Below are 13,446 nucleotides of genomic sequence, written 5' to 3'. Positions count from 1 at the left end.
AGATTTCTCAAGGGAATATATTACGGCAAAGGGAAATTACTGGGAAACAGAACATTTTGGTTCTGGGCTAAACAGAAATAGAGTTGAGAAGATACAATGTGAAAATATCTGAAAAAAAGCAGAATTTTCTATAATGATTATTTTCAAGTGATTTCTGTGGCAAAATGAAAACTACACAGTCCACTCAAATTAAGAGTCACATAGTTTCTAGTATTACAGATGTCCAGGTTTTTCTCATTTACGATATATAAACACCAAGAGGTCATAAAAAAATCATTATTTAACAATGACTGGATTCTATGAGAAGTATGTATTTTAGTCTACTCTTAATTTTTTTGAGAAGTACTTGTGACAATGAAAAAAATGAAATATTTTATTTTAAGCTAAAAAACCCACAATGATGGGAGTGTGTAAAAGGGGCCCAGTAATCAACTGAAATTGCTCCCAATGGAAAAATTTGAGCAACAAAATAAAATAAAGAAGTATTGGATTATAACCCAAAACATAATATAAATATCCATAAGTACATAATGATATAAATAAATGATTAAATAAATAAATAAGGAGAAAAAACTCCTATGTAATAGAATTCCAAATAAGGTATGCAGATGCTCTCTACCCTCAAGCTGGTGGAACCTAACTTCCCATTCATTATGTGTGGATTGGTGTAGTGACATCCTTTTCTGGTTGGAAAGGGTGCTGGGGAAGAGTGAAACTAACACTACCTCAGCCATGTGAACATCAACAGTCATAAATCATGTTGATAGCATGTACCCTTGATATAATGTGATGAAAATGGCACTTTACCTTTGTGATCTTCCTATTCTGAACCCATAATTCCAATCTTATCATGAGAAAAACATTAGACAAATTCCAACAGAGGGCCTTCTACAACATAATATACCTGTCCAATAATTCCCAAAACTGTCAGGGTCATCAAAAATAGGGAAAGTCTGAAAAACTCACAGCTAGGAAGAGTGTAAGGAAACATGACCTAAATCTACTGTGGTGTCATGTTTGGGGATTCTGGAACAGAAAAATGACTTTAGGTAAACACTAAGAAACCCAAATAAACTATGGACTTTCATTGTTATGAAAATTAATGTAAGATGTTAAAAACAGGGGGAACTGCTGAGATATGTAGAAACTCTTACTATTTCTTTCCATATTTTTTTATAAATCTAAAACTGTTCTTTTAAAACTCTACTTTTAAAATGTCCTGTTTTATCTTCTTGCCTTCTAGTTAATTACCAAACAAACTGCACAGGCAATTTAATTAAGAGAAAAAAAGAATAGACGAGAAAGAGAAGGCAAGGCTAAGCCTCAGACCAGGTCAGGAAGAAATTAACTGAAGGCAAAAATGGTTGTAAAATCAAACAAAAGTTCCTAAATTCAGTTCGAAGTTATTCTGAGAACACACTCAACCTGCCAAGTGTCTCGCCTTTTACTGTGATACCTATTACCTGACTTTCCTTGAATCCCTCATTCTTGGGATTCAGATTAGTTAATTACACACAAAATACACCATCAGGGATCCCCAATTAAGAAAAATATTATGCAAAGAGCAATATTTATTTCATTTTTTATAGATCAAAAATTAGCTGTGTCTGCAGAGTGGGTAGCTAAAGAATCTATAAACTGTGATCTATATTTCAAAACCTATAGGATCCAAATAGCTGTTGTAGCAGAGGGTTCTATTTTTCCACTATTAGAAATGTTAGATTATTACCTAAAATGGAGTATTAAATATCAATTAAAACCTCAAACAAAATAAAAAGAAACCTTACTACTCCCCAGTAGGATACTTTTGAATTACCTCTGAACTAATCCTGAAAGAAAGAAGCTACTGGAAGATCTGGGAAAGAGTACACAAGAAAAATAAGTTATCATTGAGGTGAGCATTCAAATATCAATTTATTTGACAAATGTGGCCCTAAATAGTTTCATTTTCTGAGACTAAAAATGTTGCCTAAAACCAAAGCTCTTGCAGCAAATTATTTTAATTTTTAAAAAAGTAGAGGGCACTTTTTTATAAACTTTATCTAAAGTTCCTTAAGAAAATAGCCAAGTTTTCACTTCACAGAACAGATTTGCATTTTCCAATTATCTCCAATTTGAAGGTTATGGGGTAATCTAAATGGGGAGGGGGGAAGTTTACTAAAACAGCTGTAAACACAAACTAAAGTAATCAAGGCAGTATTTGCAGTCCTAAATTTTGGTTGCCCTTCACCCTTTTAGACAATCAACTGCCTCCCAGCAGGGTAGGAACCTACACAATTCCAATAATTTACATAAGAAATTAGCAACCAAAATTTGCATTTGAATGGTAACCCGCAGAAGCCCATCAGGTGTTAAGTATTTGCTTATCTAAATTGCCTCTAAAAATAGCTCAGCTTCCCTTAAGCCTTAGGTAAATAGAGGGTTTCCCATGACAGGAAGGTGGTTCACTGAAGCAAGTCCAGCATTATATTGCCCTATTTCACTGACATTTTTCTGAGAAAAATTTCAGGGCTTAGAGTGAATAGACTCTCAGAACTGCCTTAGAATAAGCCATGTTTCAAGAGTCATGGACGAACTATAAATTATCAAATTATAAACTATGTTTTTTTTAATGGCCACCCTCCAGTGAATTAAAAGGGGAAACAAATAATAGACATATAATTAACTATAAGAACCAAAGTAGCTGACAGAATCTAAGTGTAGCCAGTATTTTTGGGTTGCCTTAGAATATGAATCTTATTTATATTCTAAGGCAAGACCTTTTTCCTAGGTAAGATCTTTTTACATAGAAAAAATGTGCCTCTAAGTTTCATTATTTTTAAAATAACTATTACCCTTCCCTTATACTTCACAGAATCACTTGCCATCTGCTAGATCACTAAGTTTATATCTTGGTGAGCCTGAAACAACTTTTGGTATCTGGTTATATATCTAAAAACATGCCAAGGGCACAGGAACAGCAAGGGAACCCTTCTCCCATTTTTGGTATAAAATTTGATGTTTCACAATGATCCCCTAAAGCTTTTACTCTGATTCTATTTAATTCTTTTTTTAAAGATTTTATTTATTTATCTTTAGAGGGGAAGGGAAGGAGAGAAGGAGAGAAACATCAATGTATAGTTGCCTCTCACGAGTGCCCTGCTGGGAACTGGCCTGCAACCCAGGCATGTGCCCTGACTGGGAATCGAACCACAATTGTGTGGTTTGCAGGCCTGTGCTCAATCCACTGAGCTACACCAGCTAGGGCTGGTTCTATTTAACACTTATGTAGAATGATATTCTTGATGACAATCCAACAATATTTTATTACTCCTTCTACTTCTAGCTGTTACTTTACTGATCAATTAAACAAAAGGCATGAAAATGGATATAAACAGGTAAATGGAAATCAAATGCCAGTCACCTCCCACAGCTCTACAGGTTTAAAGGCCTGTATTACATCAACAATGAGCAAATAGATACACACTGTGCTATATTAAGTCTGGGCAAAAGAAACCAACCATGTGGAAGCAAATTCATAAGGAATGATGTGCTAGAAAGAGGCCCAACTCCAAGAGCAGGAGTACTTAATTGCTAGAGACCACCTGTAGTGAAGTAGGCATAGATAAACTACAAGGGAGATTATTTAGGTTTCTAAATCCCCGAGGTAGTTTATCAGATGTGAGGGAAGCATGGAGGGAGGGAGGGAGGGAGGGAGAAGAGGGAGAGAGAAAAATCAAGGAGAAAAACTTCCAAACAGTGCAAACTCATTCATCTGGCTTTGTATATGTGAATCTCTGGTTTATCCAAATTGTTTGCACTTCAAGCTTTGTAGAGGAAATGTACCTCCCTCTCCTTCTCTTCTCCCTCCACCCCCAAGATTTTCATGCTGTGGTATCATGCAGGCCCAAGCCAGTCTGGGTATAAAAGTTATACTCAGGATAATAATGAATAAAGTAGAATCTGCATACTAATTAAGGTGGGAAGGTCAAAAATAGCACTGTACCATGAAATGGAGGGAATAGAGTGTAATTTAAGTTGTAACATCACCAAAGCCATGAAATACCTAAAGTGTTTTATATTAGGATTAGGATTTTCTTTTTAATAGTGTGGTTATAGCCTAGGTAGAAGAGGTGATTGACAAAATAAATAAAATGGGATTATCACAATATGTACATTTTTTCTCTTCTATAAATAACAATATACTGGATGAGTGTTCAAAATAAATGGAAAAGGTAAATATAAAGCATCTGATGTCTCTTATTGTTTTGAGGGTAGAAAACAAAGAAGTAGGAAAAGAAAACACTCTAAAAGTTCCTAAAGTAGTGCAATTCTTGCAGGAAGTATCTGAAGCACTGGAAAAACCTTTACTTGGATCTAGTCTTATCATTGCCACATACCATCTTGAAAAGTCATCAGTGCTGTAAATCTTGGTTTCTTCATCTATACGATGAGATGATAACACTTACCTTCTTATAGACATGTGCTACGAAGTCACAGGAGATAATGTAAGGACTTAATTGTTGTTCCTCATTCCTTTCTGTAACTACTGCTTTCTAGCCTTGAGCACCACATTTAATGATTGATCGGAAACTAGCCAGGCAATATCAAAGAGGTTAAAAAAAAAAACAAAAACAAAATTGAAACCCACCATCTGTAGTGCAAGACCCTTCTGGGGCAGGTTTTTGTGAATAGGGAATTGGTGGGCTATTTGAATCAGACATTTCTTCATCATCTTCGTCATCTTCCATTTCATTTACTGTTAGATTGTTAGAAAAATCCAGGCTTCCATTTTGAGTGTAGCGGTGTACCAAGTCTTTATCCAGATCCTCCACCTTTGGTTTTACATCTAGGTAAGCAAATAAACCATAGATAATTTAATAAAATGATGTTTAGAAATGATAACAAAAAAATCATAGGTCTGAAAGATATCTGAAAAAAGACTGATAAGCATTTTCTAACAAATAACCAGTTTATTTCAGAGGTCCCCCATTGGGAAGGCCCACTTCTCTTAAAAGGAGGCAAGGAATGTGTGGGATTGAGAAACTTACCTGTCGATGAGAATGGATGCTGGTCAGGGTCCAAGTACAGTTGGGAAAAAATTGGCCGTGGTACCACACTATTACATCTCAGAGAGGCTTCTATGGAGTTGTGGAGAGCTTCCTCAAATCGAGCAGATTTCAGTTGCCCAGCATATGAATTCCCCATGGTCTGTACCACCACCCCCAAAGAAAAAGAGGAAGAAAGGAAAAATTGATATAATTAGAGGACCACATATCTGCAAAGTATACAATATAGCAATTATTAACCTTATTCCCTATATCTTAAAATACAAACTATATGAACTATATTTCTTGTTATGATAATTTATGTAACATTATGAACATATATTTCTTGTTATGACAATTTGTGTAAATTATCTGTTATCATATCACATTTGCTTTTCATTTTTACAATCCCAGTACATTACAAAGGCCACTTTAAAGGATCCTGTATCTGAGAATCAAACAGTAATAACTGCTTTATGTTAATGTTCTCTAACCAGTAAATCAAGATTGATCTGTTGATTGAGAAGTCCAACCTGGTGACAATTGGCCACACCTCTACCTTAAAACTGATGTACTAACATAACCTCATACCAACTCTATCAATGGTTCCAGAGTAAATCTCTAATTACTTTTCTCTGTCTACTAACATCTTATCACTGTAGGGGGAAAGATAGTTTCTTCTCTTTCTTTCTAAAACAAAAGCTTTAAGATGATATATTTAGTTGATAGATTTCTGAAAGACTTGAGCCTTTTAAACTCAGAAGACTTGTGTATTGCCAGCATTTATTTGAAAAACACTGTTGCATTTTTTTTCAGTAAAAGTTTATAGTAAGAAGTTCTGAAGTCACAGCCTAATACTTGAACTGAACTTGCTAGCTATGGAATTTTCCATGTTTATCAATAATAACTACAATTTACCAGATACAAACGACTGGCTACAATCCTCAAAGTATGGTCTGAGGTACCTAAGGTCTTTTATGGGGTCCATGAGGTCAAAATTTTTTTCAAACTATTACTAGGATATTATTTGCCTTTTTAAATTGTCATTCTCTCATGTTTTCCAGAGGCTATATGATGTGTGACATTGCAACAGACTAAATGCAGATAGACTACTCCTTTCACTAACTCTTTTCTGAATAGTTATTTTCTTCATTTCTAATTTCTAATAAATATAATCCACATAAATAAAATTCATTTTTTCAGAGATGAAAAGTTGAAGAACTGTTGGGCGAGGCAGTATACTAAGCACTTTATAAAGATTATTTATCTGATCCTTAGTACTGAAGTAGGTATTACCTTTCCCACTTCACAGACTTAAAAAAAATGAAGCTTGAAGAAGCCAAGTGACTTGCCCATTAACACCCAACTGGTAAGGGTTGGAACAAGGACTCAATATCTAGCCCTGTGGTGACATTTCCTGCACTCCTAGAGAACTGTAAAGGCTCAATTTGGATAAATCTCATTTTAAGAAAGGTAATTTTGAGAGTATCTTAGCCCCAGATTTCCCAATAAACGAAGGGAGAGATACAAAATTTCATCTGGAATTCCAACTCTGATTGGCTCCCTGAAGGAAGTCCCTGGAGGACTGCTTGAGAAGGACACTGAGTACTGTGCATCTGGGCTCAACAAGGGGAGCCAAGATCCAGTGGTGATGACTAACAGAAGATGCACAGAATCTCACCAGAGCATTAGTGATACTCAGATGAAGACAAAGAGAAGTAACCATGAAGAGACTTCCTAGAGTAAAAGAAACTGACCAACTCTATTCCAAATGAAAGTATAACTGGACATTGTTAAAAATGGTGAGGATGACATGAAGAATTACAGAAGTGACCCTAGACTTCTTTAGTGCTGACTATGAAGTTCTGTCCCTTCCCAATGACAGTTCAAAGCTATTCTTGAACATGTAGGGTTATTTTGGTTTTTGCTATTCTTTGTTTTATTTTTTATTAAATTTATTGGGGTGATGTTGGTTTATAAAATTATATGTTTCAAGGATGTAATTCTATAATACATCAGCTATATATTATATTGTGTGTTCACCATGCCAAGGCAAGTCTCCTTCTGTCACCATTTATCCCTCCTATACCACCTTCTACCTCCTTCCATCCCCTTTCCCTTCTGGTAATCACAATGCTATAATTTGTGTGTATGAGGTTTTTTGGTTTTGTTTCTTTTTTTTTTCGCTTAATCCCTTCACTTTTTTCACCCAGCCCTGCAACCCCCTCCCCTCTGACAGCTGTATGTTCTCTAAGACTCTGTTTCTGCTTCGTTTTTTGATTTTGTAGTTTTGAAAAGCAGATTTACTCAAAAAGGTAGTAAGAGCAAGTGAATTTGCAAAATAAACACTCCTCCACCCCTTGTGATTCTTCAGGATTCCAAGAAAAATAAAATTAATTCCAGTGCTTGGACTGAGAGGCTCTCATTAAAAGTTGCAATTTCTACTACAGCCTTCTAGCATAATACTCCAAACTACTTTCCCTGGTTATGGTACACTTGTACCGACTCAACTGTACTCCCTCAACAAGTTTCTCTTTTGACCAAATGTAAATATTTTCAAGGTACTGCACTTGGACTATTGGTAAAAGTTAACTTTTAATAATAACTATCTGGAGGAGATAAACAGTACTTTTAAAAATATTTTTTAAAGGATCATCACAGTGACAAGAACAAGAAAAACACTAAAAAATCATGTACATGCTAAAAGAAAAAAACCTGTATCTAAGACACTCTTTAGGGTTGCCTAGTTAGAATAGCAAAAAACAAAACAACCCTACATGTTCAAAGATAGCTTTGAACTGTCAGTGGGAAGGGACAGAACTTCATAGTCAGCACTAAAGAAGTCTAGGGTCACTTCTGTAATTTATTTAACACCTGGTTAGACTATGAAGCAGGGAGCTGGGGATATATACGCAGATATAGCCTAACTAGTTGTTAAACTAGGTAACCCTAAATAGTAATAATTCATTTTTTAAAGGTTTCAAATTCATATTTCCAAGATTTGTCTACTGACAAGTCCAAGAAGCAATGACAGTTCAGTAACAATAAACATTTCCTAGTACCCTGACTGTGGTTTACTAATACCATTCCCACTAAAAAGAGTCCAGGCTCCCTGAAGATATGGCCAGTTCCAGGTTTGGGGCAGGAAATACACAAGACAAACCCTGAACGTCTTGTGCCAGAAAGCAAAGAAGCTCTCGAGGACTAATGGGCCATGTTAGATGACACAGGAGTCAACATGAAGTGTTCCCATGGGCCAAAGATTAGAGAAATTTAACACAAAAGAATAAATGCAAAGGACTGAAGCATATTTAAATGTAAAACTCACAAATTAATTTTGATATTCAAGGAGAACACTGCTTTTGGAAACAAAACAAAACAAAACAGTACCTAATTGAACCCTACCATAAGAAAAAAGGAAAGAGTGAAGCCTTCCTTTATCCTGTTCTTCCTGTACTTCAGAGTAACCAAATCGCTCTAGTTTTTGAGTTTAAAAATTTTTTTAATGAAGAATTCTATCTATAATAAATGTGGGAAAAACAACAATTATAAAATCACCACTTTGCAACCCTTAATGCAAAATTCATTTTGACAATGATAATAGGTGATACCATTAGACAAAAAGCTGATGGGGACCTTTATTGGGAAGGGATCAGGCTGACACCTCCTGAACACACTGATCTGGTTTAGCATCACTAAAAGTGAGGCAATGAGAGGCTGTGTAACTCCCCATGGGAGATAATATGAAGCACACACACACAAGACCTAGGAACTATTCCTGCTGATAGGTGCAATGATTATAGCCAAACCTCTAGAGCTAACTTTCATATACAGGATTGAGGAGAAAGTAAATGAAACCACAAGGAAACAAGCAGATTGAGAGTGAGGAACAGGTGGACAGAGCAAGTGATCCAATTTCTGGAACAGGCGAAACTATCTAGTTTGTAAATGCTGGAACTAGTTCAAATTTAGATTCAAGTGCCCATGTTTTTTTTCCATTAAAACATGCTATTTGAAATAGAAAAAAGGTGAAAGTGAAGATGACAAATTCCATGTGTTAGGTGTGTGTATAGTTATTTTTGGCTGTTTTTTGTTGGGTGTTTTTTTTTAAGGCACAATTTATTGCCTCTCTGCCAGGCATAGTACTAAAAAGACAACTTTCTATAACTTGCCAGTTTTCTGTTACTGTATTCACTACAGGTATTGCCACCCACTTTCCAAACTTTAGCAATCACCCGCTGAGCAGGCAGGATGTATAGAAATCCCACTACTGAAGTGGTTAAACACATAGGCTCTGGAGTCAGATGACCTTAATTCAAATCCTGCACCACTAGCCTGTATGATGCTGGGCAATTGGCTTAGTCTCTCATTTGTAAAATGAGGAAATACAAATAACGCCATAGGTTTTTGTGAGAATACATGAGATTTTATGCACACAGAAACTTTTCTGAATAGTGCCTAGCACAAAAAAATATGCAGAAAATGTCTGAAGTAATAGTGAGTTTTTAAAAAAGTATTGTGCTACATTGAGGATACTAAGACAAGTAAGATACACGCCTTCCCTTGTACGTGTTGGGCACTACAACAGATTTTGAGGCATTGTTCTAGGAACAAATGACCATCAACATAAAAGTTCCAAGAGCTGCTACTTGGTATCATACATTTTATTTATTAGGAAATTTTACAATCATATATACACATGACTGTCCCTCCTAGCCAGCAGAGTCTTTGACTCTGTGTAAGAAAATTTCTTGCTACAGGCATCACTGCTTATATGCCCTTTCTCTTAAAAATATTCACTGACAAGAGTGCTAATGTGAGACCACTAGACAAAAAATCAAACATGGTCCTTGCAAGTTCTTGTAGAATTTATAATCCAAAATTAAAAATAAGCATATATTCACAGTTCTCTTTTGTTCTGTTTTTGCATTTCATTTATTCTTCAAATTGACATTTGTCACTCTTAATATGTAGTGGGTTCTAGTATTTATTTGATTCTCCTATTAGATTGTGAGTTCTGGGGGGGGAAATATTTGTTAAAAATGGGGTCTGAATTTAAGAAAATGAAAACATTGAGTTTTTTGTTTGTCTTATCCAATTATATGTTAAGTAGGTTTGAAGAGATGTTATCTCTTCCCAAACACTTTCCAAAAAAGACAAAGCTAACCATGTATTCAAAACCAGTTTTACTTTATTTTTATTCACCCTCTTTGCTAAAAATCTTAAGAAAGTACAAACAGATTAAAAGGTAAAATTTCCTATCTCTTTTAAGAGTTCTGTACATTTAATTGTGGATGAATCTCTTTTGAAAATTTTTGAAGGCAAAAGAACTTTTGCTTCTGAAATAAAAACCCAGCCCTAATAACTTACTTCTATAATTAACCATTTTAACCAATATACATACAGATATACAATATATCTTAAGTTATTATAGAAGTAGTTATAGTATACCAACTAATTTAATAATTATTAAAAACTGTCAAAATTAAAAGATAAAGTACAATACTATTTTTTTTCTTTGTAACAAAGAATTACATGTTACTACTTGAAATTTTTACTTTCTTCCTCCTTGAAATACCAGAAATTCTTTTGTAAAATAAACACATCTCACGAAGACTCTCTGGAACTGGTATAATTACCAGAGGCAATCCCTGTGTAAGATCAAAGAAGCAAAACAATAATAGGCAACGTGTGACCTCTACCATGTCACCAGAGACCAATTTTTCAACAGGGAGAAGAGTCAATAATCCAGAACAGAAAACATTAAATAACAAGAAATGCTTCCAAAGTGTGGTTTACCACATCCATCAAGGCTGCCACATTCAGAGAGTTCCCAGTCTCTATGGTTTCACAGAACAAACTTCTGGGGATTTATCACAACAATTGTTAAAATCTGCATAAAACACCAGAGGTGAAAGCCAATTTCCAAAATGAAGAGGAGATATTTCAAAACATACTATAATCATTTTCCACATTTCACTCAGTGCTTTAAAAGCATCATGGGAAGGGCACAGATGATTAAATATTTTTCATATAATATTCATCTCATTTCTCTTGTTTGCCTATCTCCATTTAATTTTACTAATAAGTTGTTTGAAGGTGAACTATGAACATTCCAGATAATAGTAATAGCACATTAAAGACTTCTGCAGGTTTTGTTTTGGTAATACTGGGTCACTAAATCTAGAAACAAGGCTTTGGTCTCCTTTGTAATGTATATAGATGATTAATAATAATTATAAGGGTCCAAAGAGGGGTAAAAGAATTTATACTCACAGTAACTACAGTCAAATAGAAATACCTTTAAAATTGACTTTAAAAAGCACCACAAATAAAATTGTGTCTTAGAATAAGCAAAATCTGTTTTTCATACATGCTACTGCCAAATAACTGTCTTTCATTTTTCCATATCAAATGTGAGTTAGGGACTGAACATGTATCTGAATTATTTAATTTGCAAAAACAAAACAAAACACCCATTCTGCTTAATAGAAAAAGCACTGGAAATTCAAACCAAACTGAACATTCTGTTCTTACAGGAATGTGTCACTACTAGTACCTTCATCCTTCCACTCTGTCATCTGCCCCTGTCTTTCCATCTTCTCATTAACATTGCTAATTGTGTTTGTCAGTTTTGCCACAATTTCAATGCTACTTAAACAGCTGTGGGTTTTCTCTGGGCAATTATCACTCACTACACTTAGGTTTCTAAATTACTTGTTGAAAGGCATTTTAACCTTGAGAAAATAGATATAGAACACACTGCACACTAGGCCTTATATTTAAGTATACATGGTTTTAATATCAGTAATTATTAAAAATAACTGAAAAAAATCACACACAAAAGTAATTCACATACAGTAAATTTACAAATTAGAAAATGCTGAACAAAGCCCATAGTATACTTCTCATCATTTTACCATTTTCTCTCACTAGTACATATTATAATATTCACTTTTTCTACATATATGTATATGTACATATACATAGTGTATAAATTGGAATAGTGGCCAAATTCCTCTAACAGCCCCCTTTCACTGCCTATCTACGAGTGGCTAACACCTTTCAAAGGTCTCCACAATCATGTAAGTGGCATATAGAGGTCATGGGTTGCAGGAAAGAAAGCTCTTACAACATGCAAATTTTCCCTGCCTTCTCCATTTCCCTTCAAAGAGAAAATTCTTTATTATATTTGCTCTTTTAAATTCTCTATTCTTGACTCTAGCACTTATTTTCTTCTTAAACTATAAAATGTGCAAGAAACACATTCAGGGAAAAACACAACATTTAAGGTTATTCATCAACTGTTATTTCTATGAAATACACCTACATTTAAAAAAATCTATAATCCAGAAACATTAAGCTTCATGTGCCATTCATTCACTTCATATATTAAAATAAATTCAAAGATAACTTTTTAGAGTTAACAAGTGTTGATGTTTTTAAAGGTTTATAATATCCTGTTGAGGGTCAGTCAAAAGTTTGTCAGAATGATTTTTAAATTCTAACAATGCTTATTCTTTACCCCACTCTCTCCCCACTTTTGGATCCAAAGAAAGAAGAAGCTATTTCAACAGTGCAAAATTCTTCACTAAGAGATAAACATGAAAATGATAAACATTTTGGACAGCAAAGTACACCTCAAACCCTAACTATTCTTTCAGACCTACCCTGACTCTTATAGTAGTTGCCAACATTTGGTAAGGATTATCCTTCCATTAGACAAAAGCATGCATTCCTTAGATAAATCGGGAGTTTTTGCCGTGAGACTAATAAAACCTTTTCACAACACAGATTTTCAAGAGAATCCTTTAAGGTTTTAGGAGGCTGCTCCTTTTACTAAGTAACAAAATACACCCCATGGTGTCTCACTGACCCCACTCAGCTGTCCTTTGACCTCTTCAATTGTTGAAGCCTAACTCCAGGGCCCACAGAATTTGCCTCCCATATCAAAAAGGCGAATGTTGCTTCCTCCTAGCACCTGGTGTAACAAAACGCAACAGTTCTCTCTCTTCTGTCTCCTCAGCTCCCTCTCTGACCATTTTCCAGATGTTCCAGGCCAAAATGTTAAGCCAATACTAGATTTCAGGATCTGCGTGGTCACCGTGAGGGAACAAACAGGGACCAGGCTGAGATGGCAATGACCCTCTTGTTCTTTCTGGCCTCAAAAGGATACGACAGGTCATAAAAGAGGAAAAGATCTTTGGACTTTCTTGGAAATGCCAGGCTATTCAAGCACATTGTAACTTCCAAGAAGAAGAGAGACAGTATGTCTTGACAGATGAGGGTTAGTTAAAACAGTAATCCTAAATGCTCAATCTTAAGTAACCCTTTGATTTTCTTTGACATAGGAGGAAAAAGGACGGTATCATCATTTTTTTCTAAATCACAAGCCTTCTAAAGACAGAAAAATACTTGC

The 13,446-nt window shown here is 35.0% G+C and overlaps 1 protein-coding gene across 1 annotated transcript in view; it reads right to left on the bottom strand.

Annotated features, from left to right (window-relative positions):
* Window positions 1-13,446, bottom strand: part of GREB1L (GREB1 like retinoic acid receptor coactivator) — a 282,213-nt gene that overhangs the window by 122,910 nt on the left and 145,857 nt on the right. The window contains exons 4-5 of the mRNA XM_037031689.1: window positions 5,031-5,190; window positions 4,631-4,828 (exon numbers count right to left, since the gene is read on the bottom strand). Coding sequence (XP_036887584.1) covers window positions 4,631-4,828; window positions 5,031-5,187 — 355 coding nt within the window. The 5' untranslated portion in view covers window positions 5,188-5,190. The remainder of the gene's footprint in view (window positions 1-4,630; window positions 4,829-5,030; window positions 5,191-13,446) is intronic.

Source organism: Sturnira hondurensis, unplaced genomic scaffold, assembly GCF_014824575.4.
Source record: "Sturnira hondurensis isolate 20B ecotype Veracruz unplaced genomic scaffold, ASM1482457v3 Scaffold0001872, whole genome shotgun sequence".
Classification (NCBI taxonomy): domain Eukaryota; kingdom Metazoa; phylum Chordata; class Mammalia; order Chiroptera; family Phyllostomidae; genus Sturnira; species Sturnira hondurensis.
This window is presented reverse-complemented; position numbering and strand designations above follow the sequence as displayed.